We start from the raw sequence: 20,864 nt of genomic DNA, 5'->3' as shown, positions 1-20,864 counted from the left end.
GGAAAAGAGCCTGATACAGACGACATACTGTTGTCATTCTTTGAATGCTTTCTCCAGGATAAAGTTCCCTGAAGCAGGAGTATCATCAGAGCTCTTCAGCTGGTTTCCATTAACAATAAGCCAGCTTATTAAAGGTGTGGTGATGCGGCACATACCTTTGCTCCTAGCACTCCAAGGCAGGAGGATCTCTGTGAGCTTGAAGCCAGCTTAGTCTACACCATGAATTCCTAGATAGCAGCAGCTACACAAAGAAATCCAGAAATCAAGAAAGAAAGAAAGAAAGAAAGAAAGAAAGAAAGAAAGAAAGAAAGAAAGAAGGAAGGAAGGAAGGAAGGAAAAAAGGAGGAAGGGAGGGAGGAAGGAAGGGAAGAAAGGAAGAAAGAAAGAGAAAGAAAGAGAGGAAGGAAGAAAGAAAAAGAAAAGGAAAGAAAATAGGAGAGAGAAAGAAAACTAAAGAAAAGAAAAAGGAAAAAGGGAGGGAAGGTAAGAAGAAGCCAAGAAACTGTGAGTAGGTAATAACACTTTTCTTTCTCACCAGTTTTGTTATTATTTGTTTGTTTGCTTTTCAGTTCTTAAAAAATTTACATTTATTTGGATTTTACACCATAGTAGAAATCTGGGCTCAGAAGATAATATACAAAAGTGAGTTCCATTATGTGGGTACCCAGATCAATTTTCAGGCTTGGTGGGGAATGCCTAGCCTATATTCACAAAGCCATTTATCATTTTTAACCCCCCCCCCTTTTTTTAAAGCTGCAAAACTGTTGCAGTCTTCTGAAGTTTGTTAGTGGTACCTTCTCAGTCCATTGCCAAAGTCTCAGAGTAGATGATTGTTCTGTATCATCTTAAGTTGCTGCTTCAGAAATAAAATCTAGCAACATAACGAGACCAATGCAGGCTGGCGGTCATAATGACTTTCAGATTCCCAGGCAAACCAAGCTGTCCTTCCTATAACAGTCTTTAACCTGGACCACCTCCACCTTCGGTCTCAGGGGGTCCTGAAGGATGACACGCCTCCTGCCTGCTTTTTCAGGGAGCCATCAGCACCACAAGTTAGTGACCCTTCTCTTAACTCTTGGCTCTGGGAAAGGTGATGAGCATGAAAACAATCTAAACCAGATGGTTTCTCTGTTTCCATCTCTGTAAATGTCGACTAAAGCAACATTTCTCTTGTTCAGCATGGAGAAGCTCATCAAGTATCTGCTCACAAAGGAAATCTCACTGCTGTAGACCTATGGGTCCTTGTGTATCATAAAGGGAGTGTGTGTGTGTGTGTGTGTGTGTGTGTGTGTGTGTGTGAGTGTGTGTGAGAGAGAGAGAGACAGAGACAGACAGACAGAGAGAGAGAAAGAAAGAGAAAGAGAGAGACAGAGTGAATCTCATCTTGCTATATAGTCCAAGCTGGCCTCAGACTTGTGATCCTCCTGCCTTAGCCTCGTTTATGTGGGAAATAGTCATGTGCACTGTCAGGCCTAGCATAGAGACTGTTCTTGGACACAGCTTGTATGCTCAGTGGATGAAATACAAAAGAATGACTTTTCCTTCTCCCGGACATCGAAGCTCAGACTCTTATGAGAAACCTAACAGCATTTCATGAGGTTTTTTTGTTTGTTTGCTTGTTTTTGTTTTTGTAGGCATCCCTATTTGCACTTTCCGTGTGGATGGGGCTGTTCTCTCTTTGTGCTCAGCACCATGGTTACCTGCAGCCATGTGGTGTCAGCACATGGGTACTATGGCTGAGGTAACATGAGGTTTCCATTTGAAACAGCCACATAATGGCTATTTGTAGTACACATATAGGTCAAAATGATTGTCTCCTAAAGGGGAGTTTGAATAGCTGTTGAGTGTTGCGTGCCAGGGTCAAGCATCTGTGAGTGACTTGGCAAACTGTGTGAAGCCTCTGGGCTCCTAGGCAGTTCTGAAGGTCAGTGTCAGCTAGGGCGATTTCTGAACATTTGGCGGAGACCACTAGGGTCTCCTTCCAAGCAGACTGTGTCTCTCCAGCCAACTCAGTTCCTCCCTGGATATAGGCTAGAAGTCTTCGTTCCTCTCCACATAGGTCTCTTCCTAGGGATGCTCAAGAAGGGCCCCCGGTATCCTCAGAGAAGATGGTCTGAGAGAGAACAGGAAGTAGAGAATGATCAAGATGGAAGCCATGGTGTTTTAAGAGCCTACTGTTGGGTGTGGCACACCATCATTCCTTTAGTTACGGAGACTAGCCCTGACAGAGTCAAGGGGACAGTAGAAGAGTCTGCACACCAGGATGAACGCTCCGTAGGGGTGACTATAGACTGAGTATCATAGGTGTGTCAATGTCTCTCTTGTGTCATCAAAAGGACAACCAGCTTGCCCCTCTCTTTGTTGCTGCTTCTTGTCTGTTTTTCCAGAACATTGTTTGCTTTCTATTGTTTTGTTGTCTTTTTTCTTTTTAGAGAGGTGAACACAATAGCAAGTCGCTGGTCTGACTTGGGAGCACTTCTACATGGAATGTTCTCTGTGGGTAGGGAGGGTGAGGCAGACCCCGGGCTAGAGTGGCACTGATGATGAGAGTCATTGCCATTCCAGGCCAGCGCTGATGCCAGGGTGTCCTTCTCTTGCAGTGAGCAATGCATAGAAGCCTATGAACTCCTGCTGGCCTTGGCTGAGAGCGAGCAGAGCCTCATCCTGGGGCAATTCCGGGCAGCTGGTGTGGGCTCCTCCCCTGGTAAGTGTACCCTGAGTTCCCTCTGTGCTGTTTCCCATCTTGTCCCCACTGTTGCTGGCATCCAGTCATCTCCCAGAAACACAAAATCTGCTTGTCAACTGCGTTTTCCGTTCTCACCCATGACTGAGTGTGTAAATTGTTTACATTGAGTGAAGCAAGAACTAGGGTGGAAACTGGATCACAGACAAGTTAAAATAAACAAGCACTCTTAGGAAGTGAGTTCTCCTGGGCTGACAGGAGGAGCGGAGGGATTGGGACTCACAGTGCTGTTAAAGGGACAAAAGCATCGTGAAGCTACCTCTCGAAGGTCCTATGGCCGATGCCTGGACTGATCCTCTTGCCTCTATGGCTATAATTGTTCCCTAGGTTCAGTCTTGTGAATAGCTTTCCAGCCTAGATCTCTACCTCCATATGTCTCATGAGTAGAGAGGTAGTTTCATACCTGGTCTTGAAAGTTTTTCCTGGGCTGTATTAGCACAGGTGTGTGTGTGTGTGTGTGTGTGTGTGTGTGTGTGTGTGTGTGTGTGTGTGTGTGATGATCTTTGCACCTGTCTGCCATCTTGTCCTTTTTTTAACCTCAGTGGTATCAGGTAGCCTACTGACCTGATTTGTACCTCAGACACTTCACCTCTGGATCTCAGCCTTTCTAAGGCTCTGACCCTTTCATACAGTTCCTCATGCTGTTGGGGGGACCCCCAACATGAAATTATTTTTGTTGCTACTTCACAACTGTAATTTTACTACTGTTATAAATCATAATTTACATCTCTGATATGAAGCCTCCAAAGGTGTTTTCAACTCATGGATTGAGAATGGCTACTCGACACTGCTCCCCCACTTCTGCCTCACAATTCTCTGTAAGTAGAAAGGGCATGTAGGCTCCATCACCACATGGCTAAAACTCAGCAGTAACAGTGGCTCCAGGGCTTGCAATGGTGTGAGGGTACCACAGCACAGTGCTGGAGAGGAAGGGAAACATGGTAGCAAGCTTGCCATACCCTTGACATGGCCTAGACACAGACTCCCCAATGTTCTGTAGAAATAGCCTTTTGAGAGAAATAACACCAAGTCCATAAAACCCAAATGACTCGGTACTTCCCAAACAGTGGGCAGTATGAGCAAGCCAGGTAGCCTCCTGTATGGCCACTGGGCTGTCAAGAAGTTGCTTGGAGCTGTAAGCTGGGAACAGGGGATATAAAGGGATAGCTCTCCAATGGCTATGTGCTTCCAAAAATGGCCTTGTCTCTCCAGGACATACCACCACAAAAGCCTCCCCAGGCACCTTCTGAGCGAATCATCTATCCCTGCCACCTCTCTTGTTGCTGCCTTAGTAAGGACTCTTGGGATTTTCCTCCCTTGGTTTTTTTTGATACTCTGAGGAATCAGAATCAGATCTGAAAGGCCAGGAAACAAAGAACATTATTTTCCTTTCTTACCCAGGTTCTCCAACAAGGGAGCAGTTGTGCTCTGTATAGGTGGCCACCCTTCATTCCTCTTCTCCACCCTCTGGTTCCATCCCCACCCCAGACCCACTTTGGTTAATAATATTCAGAGCCCAGCCCAGCCCAGAAGCAGAAACTCTGCCAAGACTTCCATTAGAAACCTCATTTTTCAGGGTCTTTTAACTGAACCATAAAACTTTACTCCTCATATGAAACAGATTCTAAAATGATCTTGGCTTGCTGTCAGGTTTTTTTAAATAAGAAAATCATCAATTAAAGGAGAAAAAAATCAATCATGTCTTAGTTTATATCACAAGATGTCTTAATCTGTTCCACAATCGAAAAGCATCTTTATTAGGCTGGTGCCTACACAGAGCTATTACTTGGTAAGAACTGAAATGGCTTAAAGAAACCAGCTTTTGAAATGTTTGCAATAATAATGAAGTATTCCATGTCTTCCTCATCCGAGGTTACCCCTGCATGCATTAATAAGATGATAACATGCCTACTTTAGAACAGAATATAAAGAATAGTCAACTGGCAAGGTGTGTGTAAAAGTCCTAGTGGGAAAAAAGAAACAAGGGGAATGGCTGAAAGTCAGTTTGAGGGATGTGCTTTTAGTATGGGAAGAACACTATACTGAAGAGCATTCTATTCTCCATAGTGCTAAGCCTTGCCCTAATTTTCATACCTACTGACAGGGACAGTCGATCTGTCACTCTGCCCGAGGTGCTGTCTAAGTAAGACCTAGTTTGTGACGTGTACTCATAGGGTCAATTACGGTCACCGTCTTCGTTTATTACTGAATTCACACTACTCATTATGTTCATTTGAGAAGAAGGTTTAGCCCTGTGGGTTTCAAACTATACTGTGGGATACCAGAGGGTTGTCTTTGGGTCTCAGCAATGGATATGGATAACCTCTGCCACTTCACCCAACGACATTCATGTTTTGAATGTCCACTATCTGAAGTTTCATGAGAAAAATATGTATCTGTGTTGTGTGGGTGGCAAGCCAGTGGTTTGTTTGACCAAGACAGTTTTTGAATTGTTATGAAGACTTTGCTCTTTAGAGTACTGTCTTAGTCATTGTTCTATTGCTGTGAAGAAACATTTTGACCCTTATGAAAGAAAGCATTTAATTGGGGGCATGCTTATAGTTTGTGGTTTAGTCCATTATTAACATCATGATGAAGAGCCTGTTGTCACACATGGTACTGGAGCAGAAGCCGAGAGATATATCTTGATCCACAGGCAGAGAGAGAGGTGCAGGGGATGGGAAGTGGGGTGGACCAAGGGGGCAAGAAACTAGGCATGGCTTGGATTTTTGAAACATTAAAGCCCACCCTCAGTAAGATACTTCCTTCAACAAGGCCATACCTATGGCAAAAATCATACCTCCTAATCCTTCTAATCCTTTAAAATAATAACACTTCCTGGCGATTAAGCATTCAAACACTAGCACCAATGGGGGAAGGCCATTCTATTCAAACCATCACAAGTAGTTTTCAATTCACACCAAAATGGAGAGGAAGTACACAGATGTCCCATGCACAAGCACAGCTTTCCTTATTATCGATAACAGATATATCAGACATTGCTGTCTTACAAAGTGCCTGCTCTCTATTAGAGTTCACTCCCGGTTAGAAATTCTTTGGGTGTGGCCAATGGACAGTGACGTGGACCCTCCACTGTAGCATTGTAGGTGGTATCTTCATGCTTGGTTGCTGCTGTCTAGTAATGACTTTCTCATCTCTGTGTTTTTATTCCTCCTTCTCACTCTACTCTCCCAAACCTAAGAACCACTGCATTTATTTTATTTTACTTTTACTCTTCTTTCTTTTTAAAAATTTGCTTTGTTTTTCTAAGACAGGATTTCTTTGTGTGTAGCCCTGGCAGTCTAGAAACTTGTTCTGTAGACAAGGTTGACCTTGAACTCACATAGATCTGCCTGCCTTTGCTTAGCAATGCTCAGCAAGTGCTAGGATTAAAGGTGTATGCCGCCACCACCTGGATCTTTTCTTTTTGTCTTTTTTCTTTTGGGTTCTAAGAGTCAAACCTAGTACCTTTTACAAAGCAGGCAAGGGATCTATCTGTTCTTGAACCTTTTTGTGTATAGTATATGCACTTGTTCCTATGAATGGGTATGTGCATGTGTGTGTGTGTGTGTGTGTGTGTGGTGTACACACTCATGCATGGAAACCAGAGGTTGATGTCAGACAGAATTTTGTATTATCTTCTACCTGATTGGTTAATTAATTAATTAATTTTTAAGACAGGATCACTCATGGAACATGTTATGTAGACCTGTTTAACCTTGAACTCACAAAGAGATCTGTTTGCAAAAGGATCTGTTTGTCCATGCCTATGACTTCTAGTTCTGGAATTAAAGGCATATACCACTACTATATTTATACACACATATATGTATATGTACATGTATATATGCAGATAGGTTGTTTCACTGAACCTGGGGCTCCTCAGTTTAGTGAGACTGGCTGTCTATGGAGCACCAGGGTTTTGTTTGCTTCCTCCCCACCTCCTCTGAGATTGTAGATGTGTACATGGTACTAGTTATTTAAAGTCAGCTACTTTACTGATAGTCATCTTCTAAACCTGGCTAAGCTTTTTAAATGTCTCTATAGTTCCACCTTTTCCATCACAGTTTTAAAACCCACACCAAGGATGTGAAAATCCTGGACACAGGCTAACTTCAGTATCTGGCTTTATGCTTCTTATACCCCTGTGTCCTGATCTAGCCTTGTCACGGGGCTTCCGGAACCATCTGACTTAGCTTCCTTGCCCAGGCTGAGAGGAATAATACTGGTGCAAAAACTTTCTGACCATGTTGCTGATGCATGGTACTGTGGCATTTACCCCAGTTTCTCGCTGTCCTCATTCACGAAGTGCCCATGTGTAGGAGACGTGTATCTGAATGAGAATAGGTGCCAGCAACAAGGAAATGTAAAAGTTAGCAAGTTAAAACTGGAAAGGGATGGTGGAGATCATGCTATCCATGAGGACTATGCCAGGCAATGCCTTCCTACCCTTCTCAGCTACCCCACCAGCCCAGGGCACAAGCCTCCTCAGCCACTGACAGAATCACAGCCTTGGCTTTCCCGACTCCGCCTGCACTGAGTAACCCATTGGCTTCTCTGTGGTGCAGGAGACCAGTCAGGGGATGAGAATATCACTCAGATGCTCAAGCGAGCTCACGACTGCCGGAAGACTGCTGAGAACGCCGCCAAAGCCCTGCTCATGAAGCTGGACGGCAGCTGCGGCGGAGCCTTCGCAGTGGCTGGCTGCAGTGTGCAGCCCTGGGAGAGCCTATCCTCCAACAGCCATACGAGGTACTGCTCTGTGTTCCGTCTCTGTCTGACACTCTTCTCCCTCGACTGTTCAGTTCTCTGTTTCTTCATTACTCCCCATTTCCAGGAACCACGTGACAAAGGCTCACTGCTGAAAGACCCAGCTGACCTTAAGCTAGCGCCAGCTTCCACTCTCCTTCCTTGTGTCCTTGTCCTCCAGGAGCTCTTCATGGCAAGAGGCCCTCCTACCCTCCATCAAGTGAGGCTATATTTACAGCCCCTCTCAAGCAGGCACTTAGTCATGAACCTCAGGTCACAGTTTGCACCCAAGAATCAGAGAGCGCTCAGGAGTGGTACTGGAAGCAGTGGAGATAAAGCACTGTCCCTGGAGCAGGCTGATCTTTCTCTGTGGGGGCAGGGCGCCAGGAGGAAGCCCCTTGTAGCCTTTTGTGTTTTTTTAAATCATTTCTTTCCACAGAAGCTCTACTGTGACACACACCCCACCTCTTTACATGCCACTTCTCAGACTGGAGTACAGCGGCTAGTTTCTTACTGGACTTTCCGTTATGGAAATCTAGAACCCTGGCACTGAGCGCAGTATCCCTCCTGCTCCCTGACACGGGATCTCCGCTCATATAAGACCTTCTGCTTCCATGCAAGTGACAGGAGCTACATAAGGAGCGATGGGATGCGTGATGCCAAAGCACAAGTACTGATGTTTTCTTGAAGCCTAAAAGCAATTCGATACCCCGTGTCACACTGGAGGGTACCCACCATCTGCCAGTGTATCATATGCATACACTGGACCCCATGTCCCAGGAGGCAGCTCACTCCCAAGTGGCCACTTGGCCACAAACACGAAAAGCTTGTTTTTTTTCTATACTCCAGCAGCCTGTGTCTTATTCAATAGCACATAGATTATAATTTTTCACGTAGAACCAGATTCTCATGTTTAAATACAGAAGCAAGTGCCCTGTCCCATGATGTTCCCAGGTGTTTATAATCTATCCCTTCCATGTTTGTCTATGTAGGTATACAGTGCTCAGTGAGATTCTTCCACGCAATTAGTGACAGAAACTGTCTTGCTTAATTGTCTGTATACAACTCCCTTTCCTGCAAATAATTATGCTGTTTCAGTCTGGGTGAGAGATGACTCTGGAGCCCGTAAAAAATGAGAATAAATTTCTAACCTATTAGTGGAGATCTGATTTTCAATATTTGTTAAAGGGGATATTTGGTGTATAGGTAAGCTTGTTTCTTGGAACATTTTCTTGAGAAATTTCCATAGGATGAGAAAAATTCAGACTCAGACTGTCTGCTTCCAATAATAAGCTTTTTATTAATCATAGTACTTGGGAGGCAAAGGCAGGCAGATCTCTTGAGTTCAAGGTTAGCCTGGTCTACAGAGTGAGTTCCAGGATAGCCAAGAATACACAGAGAAACCCCATCTCAAAAAAACAAAACTCAAAAACAATGACAACAAAAATGAGCTCACTAAAGGCTGTTTGGGACCAGCGGCTGGCTCATTGGGTAAACTGATTGCTATGCAGACATGAAAACCAGAGTTCAGATCCCAGCACCCACATAACTGGCTAGTGCTCAGGAGGTAGGGATAGGGCAAGGAAGACACCCACATGCATAAACATACCCACACATGCACCACACATGTTTGTGAAGAGGAAGGTGAGTCTGCTTAACAAACTTTAGTCTCAAATAGATCTTCCATCAAACACAGGTTTTTAAATCTAATTCCACTGAAATGTCATTTTCCCCTCTTGCCTCTGTCATAGCAGTTCAGGGCCTGACACAAGGGAAGATGACACAAGGGAGTTCCTGTGGCTCTCCATTATCATAAAACACAGTTACAAAAAAAAAAAAAAAAAAAAAAAAAAACAAAATCAAAAACAGACACAATTCTAGTGCCTTCATGATAAATGTAGATTCAGAACAAAGTTCCTAACCATCAGGCTTCAATATTATCATTATTTTTATTTATAAGCCTTGGAATTCTGACCTAAACACTGTCCTGTAATAGGTTTTTCAACAAAGGAGGAAAAAGGAGCTTTCTGAGCAGAGCATTATGTGGTCCAGCACACCCCGTTCCCTCCCACTGGAACCACCTTGCAGAGAGAAAGATATTTAGTCAGGGTATCCGCCCCTGCTACCCAAGGTCTCAGAAAAGGAAGGCTCAGGTCAGGTCCCTGGAGGCATCTCACAGCTCCTGAGGACAGGCGGGTTAATGGATTTAGGAAGGAGGTGCAAAGGGTTAGTTACCCAGAAGAAAGGATATGGATGAGAGCCACCACTTAGAGGATGCTCTTCTTCCCAGCATGAAAGAGAAAATAAGGTATTTATTTAAAAAAGAATTACAGCTGCAGATCCATCAAGCATAGTTGTCTTAAAGGAGACAGCAGCCAGGTAAGGGGGATTGACTTAGCTTTATCAACATATCACAGAACAGAGACAAATGGACTGAAGTGTCTGTAAGTAGAGGTAGGCACTGTCAACAGCCTGCCCTTTGTGTCAAGCACTGGATTCTCTGTTTATTCCTTGGAAATCCATTAACGGGTCCAATCCATGAATGTGCAGAAAAGCCATAGCAAGTGTTCCCTCCTAGGAAGTGGGATTGAGGCTATTTTCTTTCAGCAAAATGGATCCAGAGGTATGCAATCTGTGAAGGGTGATTTTAGCCTGGCTGTGAAGCCTCCTAGGTCCTTGGGTACCTAAGATGCTGGCTGGCTGGTCATGCCATCTGGGGCATGATTTCCAAACTGCAGTTGAGGGCAATGAAGCACCAGAAGGGCCTGTAGCCTCTGTACTAGTCCCAGCTAGGATAAAGTTTCATGAGGCAGGAAAAATGGTTTTGACCAGTGGGATACTGTCTTTAGCAAAGGTGATGTCCTGGAACCACTGTCCAGTTAGGAGAGGCCTCTGCCACCCCCAGCAGCAAGCTTCAGGGAGTGAATCAGACAGGCTTGGCTGTTAGTTACAGTGTCAGTGAGTGCCAACACCCAGCTGAGATACTCCTCAACGTGACGTGTGCTGATCTGGTCCTATTCACTTTCCTTCACATGGCTACAGTAGCAATGTGAAATGCTTTATGTACTTACCTAACTTTAGGAACCAGTCACATCTGTAAACCCATTTTAAAAACAAGCAATTAAGCCCTAATGTTACAAAATGTAAACTATGCCGTGTGACTTCTCCATGCTGCCAGAAAACTTCCTCCTACCAGGAAAGGACCACGGGGAAATATTTGGGATAGAATTTCATATAACTTAGGTCTTATAAATTAGGATTTGGGGTCACAAAGGACAGAAATATGTAAAATAGGCCTGATTAAAAGGCTATGGGGCCCCAAATGCATGGGATCAATGGCATCTTTAGGCAGAGCACTGTCATATTTTCGAGCCACATGTCCTGCTGGTGAACAGTCACATGCACACACACCAGGCTCTGCACCTAATTGTTGTGGCCCTGCAATGGCTGCCATTGTCATCCTGGTACCTTCCCTGGGTGGCAGCAAGGCAGCAGGCTACCTGCATAAACATTCAAGGCTAACTGGTTTCCTTGGTGCCAGAAGGAAACCTCAGTGGCTATGCCTGGGTTAAGACCATGTGGTTTTTTTAGTGATGGGGATGAGGGTCTGGAAGGCAGAGACAACACCTGGTGCAGTGGAATGAAAGAAATGGCATTCAGTGTGAACAGTTGTGTAAAACAGCCACAGGATAGAGGGCAGGGGTATGTTTTGGTTTTGAGCCTGGCCCTCATGCCCTTCTCTTGGACTGTAGCTGGCAGCTTATGCAGTGAGTTTATAGCAGAATGATCTGGCAGTCAGCCAGTGCAGAATCAACTATCTTGTTGGAACTCCAACAGAACAGAGGGTCGCCAAAAGAAACCCGTGGCTCTTGTATCACTCCTGAGAAAACCAGGGCAAAGCACAGACAGGCATAGCTGGGTATGCCTGGGATATTCATCTTCAGGTTTTCTTCCATTCTGCTCTCAGAGCATCTCCAGGCACCAGCCCTGGAGAGGAGGGATCAGGCCTCCTGTAGAAAGTGATTTATTCCACTTGACAGCTGAGCTCATCCTGCGTTCCAAGCTGGGAGACGTAATGGATGACTTGGTCCTCTCCTGGCAGCCAACGGCGGCCCTCAGGAGGCCAGAGGAAGGGCCAGTGGCTTCTCCTCCTTTCACCATTAACATAATCATATTGTGCTGTGGAACATTAAGGGCATGAAGCAGAATTGTAATTACCATCGTCTGGTCTGCTCCCTGCTGGTGTCCTAGAAGCTGGAGAGCTAGGCTGCGGTGCTCGCTGCCGTGAAATGTAGCATTCCCCTGTAAGAGCCCTGAAAGCTCTTAGCTCCCAATGGTAAGATCTGCAATCCGGCATTCTGTACTTTTGTTTTTCATTGTGTACAGCAAGGACAACAGAAACTAAAACATTCCTTTCTAGCCAGTGAACAACCTGCAGATAAAGAAATTCAAATATCCCTGCCCACTAGTGTTTGTCCAGAAGGGTCTTGGTGGTGTCTAAGACCTTTGAGAACCTACTTCTCTTCCATAATAACTTTCCTGCATAGTGGCAGGTGTCTGTCTGACCTCTGGGGGACACCAAGGCTGGTGGGTCTCAGACTATAGCTGTCAGGAGAGTGTCCCTTGTCCTTTATCTTTACCCAAAATGCACATTGGATGGCACCTGGATGGCACCACCCGCTCATTCTTCCCCTGATCTGGGAGGTAGGAACCACCTTTGCTCCTTGTGACCAAAGCCAGATAAGTTAGGCCAATTCCCTCTAGGCTGTGAGGCTGGGGTGTGCCAGAAGAAGGCTGTGCAGGTGTGACTGGCTTCTGGGGGGTGGACTGTCAGCAATCACAAGCACCCACCTGAAGAGTAAACAGCCATCCGGTCCCTAGGAAAATGTGGGTACAGCCATTTAGTTGCCAGTGAGTTTCCATTTGTGGCTGTCCTGGTAGCAGGCACAGTACGTAGTCTGTCTTGAGGAACAGATTCTCGTCAGCCCCTACCCACTCCCACAGGTCTTCACATAGTGGGTGTTGGGGGAAGGGTGTGTCAGCCTAAGCAAGACTGAAGTGGTGGGCTAGAATAGAGATTCAAATGTGTCCATACTCCCCCCCTGCCCGCCCACCCAGTTTTCAAGACAGGGTTTTTCTGTGTGGCTCTGGCTATCCTGGAACTCACTCCATAGACTAGTCAGGAGTTCTGGGTGCTGGGATTAATGTTGTGGGCCACCACCACACAGCTCTATACTATCTCCTTAGTTTGGGCACAATAGATAGTGAGCCCTAGCTTTTGAACTGTTTGGATTTTGCAATTTTGATTTGAAACAAAAGTTACCAAGGGTACTTGAGTTATCAATGTCATAGTTCGAAAACTAGCAGTCTGGAGATAATAAAGATGCCCAAGTGTCATGTGGATGTTGTGATTGTCCCGTGTTTGGTTTGGTAAATAATTTTCAATGAAAGGAATGGCTTGTAGCTGAGTTAAGGTGCCATGTGGGAAGACTTATTGCTTTCAGCTGCCTGGCAGAGAATCCCTGCTGTTGTGGCTTCCTTGTGTAAACAGGGCTTGGGGAGCAGGCTCCACACTCCGCCCTGGGGAATGCAGGATGAAGATGCTGCCTCCTGAGCTCTCCTGAATTCTGTTACTCCCTCACCTGGGAAACATAGCCTTCTGCCCTGTTGTCACTGTTGAGGGTGTGGAGGTGATCCCTGCACTGAGGGGTCAGCGTGACTGGTGTACCCACCACCCCACTGTTTGCAGACAGACCAGTGGTGAGTGCTTCCACTTCTGCAGCACGGGCTCTAACATACCCTGTGCCAGAGGCTCTGCCCTGGTTTCTTCAGCAGCACAGTTCCGTTCTTTAGGGGTTGCTAGGGGCAGTGCTGAGGCCTGGGAGGTGGTACTTCCTTCTCATTCCTTCTAAAACATAGCACACACACACACACACACACACACACACACACACACACACACACACACACTATATGACACTTTGTGTCTATCATCCCTGCTCTCTCTACTCAACACCTACTCTAAGCTTTTGCTATTTCCCCCAGTATTCTTGAAATGCCCCCTCCAGGACATTCTTTCCCCCTGCCTTCCTGCATCTTTCCTCAGCATAGTGTCAGACCTGAGAGATACAGAGGGCATTTGAGTCTGGCCATCGGCTTCTCTTCCAAGTGCTCAAACCTACATCCGTTCTAATCCTAGAGAAGATACTGACCTCATAAACCCTTCATGAGAGGACACCTTGTCATCTCCTGCATATTCTAGACACACCACACACACACAGACATATGGCCATTTCTCCTGTTGTGGTCAGCGACACAACACTTGGCCATAACTACTCCTTGCTAGCCAAGCTTGCTGTTTGAGTTTTGTATTTTCTATGTTCTCAGCCCCCATCGACCTCCCTCCAGATATTCACTGGGCTCTCTTTCTTGCCTCCTTCAGGTCTACTGGGCTGTAGCATTATCATACAGGACTCCCCCTTTGCTAGTTCAGATAATAAACTTATCTCCACTTTGCATTCCCCAGGTCTCTCATTTCACTTTGTCATGATGCACATCATACTACATAACTTGTGTATCTCTGCTATTAGAATATGAGTTCCATAAAGGTAGGGATTTTTCCAGGGCCTTGAAAGGTGTCCTACAGCAAGCACCATGGTGTTTCTGAGATAATGATGTTTACTGAGTGCTTGCAGTGCTACTGATTTAATGGCCTTGTATTTCATATTCTTTTACCAATTAAAGTTGTACAACTTTATAACTTTATAGAATTAAGTTATCACAACTTTACAAAGCATCTATGGTATAACCTGGCCAAGAAACATGAAATTTACAGTGTGTAAGATGCTAGAGGGTCACAAGTGATGGTTGGCATGTCAGCATAAGGACAAGAACCAGGGTGGTCGGTGCACATAGATATATAGCATCTCTGTACACATACTGCTACATGTGTGCCTTTACATACAGTGGTACATGTTTCTGGACACACACCTTTGCAGACAATGATTTTTAGGGATTTGATTATAGAGACTGGAGTGTCAGGACATTCAGGCCACGCTGGATCCCCCAAGGAACAACTGTGGTTGAATCCTTTGTCTGGGATTGTCTGGAGGCAGAATTTCTTCCTCTAAAGGCCTTCAGTGAACTGAAGAAAACCTACTTATATCATGGCGACTACTATCCTTTAGCAATATAACTGTCCAGCATCTAAAATTTACCCTCACAGTGTCAGGTAGATGGCTGTCTTGAAAGTGTCTGAGTTCTGCGGTCCAAGCTTCATGGCATAGTAATTCCCCTTTCCAGTGTCCTAAAGCTGTTCAGGTGGATGGCCAGGCTCATCCTGTTCACTCCACCAGGGCTATTTGTCCTGCACTGAGGGACAAAGCAAGACCACCCACCACCACCACACAGGCACACACATGGATACATACACACACACACACACACACACACACAGTTCTAGAGAGCAAGAGCGTGGCATCCTAACAGTTGTTCTTAGATGTGAAGAGCACCCAGTTCTCAGGATGACCCTCACCTTGTGTGGACAGATGGATGATCAGCATCACCCCAGCCCACATCTCTCTGGCCCTGGAAGCCTTGCTTTCTCTTTTATCCTTTTTTTTATTTTTCGAAACACAATATTACTCTCCTGCATAGGCTGGCTTTGAACTCCTAGATTCTAGGGATCTTCCTGCCTCTTGAGTGGCTGAGACATCAACCATGAGCTACTGCATCTGTCTTTGTCTCTCTTAGACTTATTTAAACGGAGGGACTATACCATGCATGTGTTATGTGCACCAGCAATTTTGATCCCCTGAAATTAAAATTACAGATGTTTGTAACTTTATAAAGTTACAGATACAGATGGTTATAAACCACAGTGTGAGAGCTAGGAATCAAACTCAGGTGGTCTGCAAGAGCAAGTGCACCTAATTGCTCAGCCAGCTCCCTAGCCTCTCATCTTTGCCTTTTTAGCAATGTGTCGGATGCTGAAAACTGACGTGGCAATGCGGGAATGTTGTACCCATTTCCCTTATCTCAGCGTCAAGTGAAGAAGCAGACACTGGACTACTCCCAGATCCTGGATAGCATTTATCCCAGAACATGAGGAAGAGAACAGAGCTGTAGAATGGTTCTGTATAAGGCTCTTTGCAGTCACTTGACTTAGCAAGGCCCTCAGTGTCTCTTCACTTGAGTTTCTGGTTTATAGTAGGAAATCGTGGTGTTTTGTTAAAAGCTGCTTGGGCCCTGCTGACTCTTCTACCATCAATTTCAAATCATTTATCATTGGAGTGATCTGTAGACAGGAAGGGATAGAAAAGCAGAGGAACCTGTGGGCCTTATTTGGAGCCAGTAGGGGCAGCTTACCACAACTGGCTCAGTTTCCCCTTCACGGTGCTTGGTCTCTCTGACACTGGGGCCACAAGAAGTCTGTTTACCCGGGCACTCCTTAAGTCTAGCATCATTTGCAGTCCCCATGCAGCACGAGCCACCAGTGTTCATTAGAACCAGCCTGAGTCCTGGAGTGGACACCAAGAGCGGACTATGGCAGACTGGAAACAACCACTTTCAACATGTTATCATGTTCTATGTACTTGTCTCTCATTGCTTTCTAAGCAACAGGATTGTCAGTATACCATGTTCCCTCCAGTACGATTCCTTTCCACTTCCACCCCTGCAGGACCTTTGTCACTCTCTGGGCTTTCTGTGTGCTAGGAGTACATATGTACACCCATGGTTATAGGTCATGAGATAAGTACTCTAGCTCCCATAATTAAGCCCTGTCCCCATGTCATCTGTTCTTATTGGATGTGTACCATTTTCTTTAATACTTTTTCTCAGTTAAACTATCTCTACCATTGAGCATGATCTAAAATGTTCACATTGTTTGGTCTTCTTTACATCTTTCCATAAGATAAATTTAATCTTAGTCCACATGATAGGAAACAGCTTTGTATACATGTGTCTTTACTTTTGAGGAATTAGTATCTCAGAATTCATTTTTAGAGTCTATGTCATGATCTAAAATGTATTTTCAGTACCCATTATTTGTATGTGTGTGTATGTGTGTGTGTTTCCCCTAAATAATGTTGAGGAGAGGAGACAGGGTCTAGTGGTGATGACTTAGAAACATGGGGTTTCTCTTTGTTCCTCAGCACAACCAGCTCTACAGCCAGCAGCTGTGACACAGAGTTCACTAAAGAAGATGAGCAAAGGCTGAAGGATTATATCCAGCAGCTCAAGAATGACAGAGCTGCAGTCAAGCTGACCATGCTGGAGCTGGAGAGCATCCACATTGACCCACTCAGCTACGATGTCAAGCCAAGAGGCGACAGCCAGAGGCTGGACCTGGAGAATGCCGTGCTGATGCAGGAGCTGATGGCCATGAAGGTGTGCTGAAGGTTTCATTTGTTGGGCCTACGCAGAGGGATACCTGCCAGGTGTCTGTGAGCATGGCAGCATGGTTCAGTCAGTACTTACCTCTGTCTGGACAGTAGCCTCTGGGGAGAGGGTGGCTTTAGTTTGTCTGGAAGTCCTATGGCCTGGACTTTATTGGAAAGGCAGTTGACCTCCAAAGGATGCTGTGGAGTAACCCAGTTCAATATATGCCTGTCAAGGGTTAAGCAAGTCCTGCAGCCTCTGTCCATGATGACCCTGATCTCAATAGTGGTAAAAGTCCTTGTTGGCATCGCCCGTGTTGGTAGAAGCTAGAACGGGGAGAGACCAGCTTAGCAATTGGCAAAAGGTTTGGTTTCCTGTCACCCCTGGGCTTTAAGAGCTATAAGTCTGTTTGGAATCGGTGTCCTCTGGTAAGAGTTGGCACAACAGTTCTGGCCAATGTCCTGCTAAAATCTTGGGCTCTTCACTCATGAGCTGAGTTACCTGCCAGCATTTCTAGAGTTTAAGTTGCTATCCCTTCTGCTTAGTGTACCCTGCATCTCAGTGAGCCACAGTAAAAAGGAGGATGGTGATTAAAGCAGCTCCCTGGGTCCTCACTCAGCTCTGAACTGGGTTCCCAGACCCTGCCCATCACTTCTCTAAGATGCTGGTTCTTGAATCTGGAAAGATACAGGGCAGTAGAAACAGACTTGGGAACCCAGGCCTCCCTCCTGGATACTAACCCCTCTTGCTCCTACTTGGCACTTCTCCATCCAGCCACTCAGCTCTGAGGGCTCCCATTCCTCTTGCTGAGTCCTGACTGCCTGGGACTTTTCCCCAGTCAGGTTCCTTTTGCAGCTCTTGTAGCACATTTCATGAGGCAGTAGCGTGTCCTTCTGTTATTTGTTCCAAACAGCATGTTTTCTTTTATCCAGAGCATTTCCTTTTTATAGTTTAGCCAATATGGGGTGTGAGAGATTTACTGTTGATATAGCCAAGGAAAGACTCTCTCTGTCTCTCTCTCTGTCTCTCTCTCTGTCTCTCTCTCTGTCTCTCTCTCTGTCTCTCTCTCTCTCTCTCTCTCTCTCTCTCTCTGTGTGTGTGTGTGTGTGTAATAATGCTCTAATATTCCCTTTGCCACTGAACATAAATTGCACTCAGATAGTTTTGGAAGGTGTACAAGTGATGGGAACCTGAGTCCTAAGAATCAGAGCAGCAACTGTCCAAGTTCTGACCTACTTTTCCTCCTGCGGGCTTTAGGAAGGCTAATAATCAGCTTCATCTCCTTTCCCTAACACATTCACCAGTGTGTGCTAACCCACATGCCCACTAGATAGTGGACTATGTTGGGATTCATCATTTTGTTCCAGAATGTAAATGCTGAGGTTCCTGGTACATGATCTTTAGTGAAACACATTTGCATGATTTGCTTGACATTTTTAAAATCCATTCTTCTTTCTCAGTGTATTCTCTTGTCATTAGGAGTCCTATTCCTTTATCCCTTTGGGTGTCAGCAACACTTGGCTTTCTACTTTTTCACATTCTTGCGTTTCTGCTCCCATAAATGCTGAGCCACTTTTAATGGCTATGCTACCCATGCATCCATCCAAGAGACTCATTTCCCTCTCTGCTGAGGGTGAAATGTGTATGTCTGCCTTGGAGAGCATGTCTCCATGGGGTCTCACAGCCCAGGACTAAGGCTGTCCTCCAGTGGATTGCAGAGGTCAGGTATTCTGTTTTGGTATGGTTTGGGCATGGGGATTCTTGTACCATGCATATACAAGCTTGAGTGTTTTTTAAAGAGCTTCTTGTTTCTCTTTTTACCCATAACTTGAGGAGATGACAAGTTTCCTTGCCTTACCTCCAGAAAAGCAGTTTCCTAGTGTCTCACTCAGGAAGCACTTAAAGAGTCTTTGCTCACCTAGGTGATAGCAACATGGATGTCTGCCCACAGAAGCCACGGCCTGCTCTTGTGGGGACCTAAAAGCACAGATGTCAGGAACTACAGAACAGTCTGTTGCCTTGGGCTGCCTGTGAGTCCCAACTGCAGACTTGTGCCTGTGTTTCTGACCCTTGTGTGTTCTCCTTTCCTTTCTGTAAGCTTGCTTTTATATGTGTGTTCTTAGAGTGGCCATCTCACTAGCTCAGTATGCACAGTTGCCATAGCCTTTGGAATCCTCTTTCTGATAACAATATATTAGAAGGCAGCTTTCGGTATAGAAACACCTTCCATTCTGGATAAGTCTGGTCATCATGGTAAAGACTCCTGAGAGGTCACTGAGCACAGTGACTAATGCATTCTGCCCTCAAGGCAATGCATTGGTGGGTACCCTCCAACTCTTCCTTACTTTCAGAAGATTAAATGAGTTCCTTTCTGTGAACTCTTTAAGCAGGTCTATGTGCTCAAGGAAAACTGATGGTTGCCACTGCTTTCTGGATCCTGGTCAAGGATAGCATCGCCTGATTTGGGATTTCCATCTTACTCCATAGAAAACAATCAGTCAAGCCCTTTAGGAGATTTTTCAGAAGTTATCAGTGGGTTAGCTCAGCATGCACGTGGCCCTTCAGTTCAATTCCCAGCCCCGAGAAATCAAAAGGACCTTATGTGATGAGTAATTTCCAGTGGAATATTGCTCCTGCTAATGTATTTGGCCCTCTAAAGCAGACAAGTGCTAACGGATGCTATTATAATTAGCACTCCTCAACTGGCATGGCTCAGCTGCCCAGTGACAAGAAAATGTCGCCATGGAAGTGAAAGGGGAATTAGAAGGAGAGCAATCAGACATTTTTACATAAATATTTCTTTTACAATCCTGGATGGATGCACCTGAGCCTCTGCACCTAGAGAACTGATTTTCACCAAAGCATTTGAGATCCCAAATAACACCTTAAAAGCTTTTCCTTGCACGGAAGTGAAGTCTGCTTGCTGCCTGTGATTTCTATCCATGATTCTAAATTCTAGTCCCCAGAATTGCAAAGCACTCCACCCTTCAGACGTGTGGAGACAGCCAGCTTGTAGCATCTAGACTCGTGGCTTAGAGCTAGGTCTTCTTCTGCATCCGTTTGGCACGACAGCCCTTTGGGCAAACAGTGCAAACCTCTCACTGGCTGTGTGTGCTTTGTTCCACAGGAGGAGATGGCTGAGCTGAAGGCCCAGCTCTATCTGCTGGAGAAAGAGAAAAAGGCCCTGGAGCTAAAGCTAAGCACCAGGGAAGCGCAGGAGCAGGCCTACCTGGTGCACATCGAGCACCTCAAGTCTGAGGTGGAGGAGCAGAAGGAGCAGAGGATGCGGTCTCTGAGCTCCACCAGCAGCAGCGGCAAGGAGAAGCCTGGGAAGGTAGGGACAGGATGGCATGGGGACACACTCGGTGGAGGCATTACCCCTGCCTTTGCCTTTACCTTTCCAATATGCTCTTGCCTCAGTTTCCTTGCTGTTTACAAAGGCACGAGAGGTCATAAGAAAGCAAATCAACCTTAGGAGGCAACACCTCCCATTGTACCCAAGTTCAAACATTTCCACACAGCACAGTGTCATCAGAGGTCTGTGCAGTGGTCTCACCTAACATCTATGTGTTCCCCACGACATCGATCACTGGGCGGAGAGCTGTTCTTCTCTATTGGTTCCCTGTGTGTATCTCCCCCAGATCTCTTGTCTCAGAGCAAAGAATACTAGTCTACATTTATATGAAAAAAAATACAGATCCACAGAAGATCTTGCTAATAACAGCAGCATGAAGCCTAAACAGGGTATACAGGCTACTCCCAGCATTCTTCACCACCCCTGCTCTTGGTGCCTCAGTAAGCAGGAGCAGAGGGTGGAAAGGAAGCCTTCGATTACCAAGTATACAGAGACAGGGCTTCTAGTGACAATGCTCGGAAACCCATACTGGAACCAATCCCCTTCCAGGCCCCAAGGGCCTTTTCTAAAATCCTAGCTCATTCTGTCCTATTGTATTTCTCTTCCTCACGTGTGCACTGGAAAGATAGAAAACAA

At 45.6% G+C, this 20,864-nt stretch overlaps 1 protein-coding gene across 2 annotated transcripts in view; it reads left to right on the top strand.

Moving 5' to 3' along the window:
- The window catches only part of MCC (MCC regulator of WNT signaling pathway), a gene marked incomplete at its 5' end in the record, with an annotated part of 375,431 nt that overhangs the window by 338,221 nt on the left and 16,346 nt on the right, over positions 1-20,864 (top strand). For both annotated transcript variants that reach the window (XM_080920142.1, XM_080920143.1), the window contains 4 exons: positions 2,601-2,704; positions 7,312-7,495; positions 16,648-16,882; positions 20,001-20,207. In XM_080920142.1, coding sequence (XP_080776268.1) covers positions 2,601-2,704; positions 7,312-7,495; positions 16,648-16,882; positions 20,001-20,207 — 730 coding nt within the window. The remainder of the gene's footprint in view (positions 1-2,600; positions 2,705-7,311; positions 7,496-16,647; positions 16,883-20,000; positions 20,208-20,864) is intronic.

The sequence above is a fragment of the Micromys minutus genome (assembly GCF_963924665.1).
Source record: "Micromys minutus genome assembly, chromosome: 8".
In the NCBI taxonomy this organism is placed as follows: domain Eukaryota; kingdom Metazoa; phylum Chordata; class Mammalia; order Rodentia; family Muridae; genus Micromys; species Micromys minutus.
This window is presented reverse-complemented; position numbering and strand designations above follow the sequence as displayed.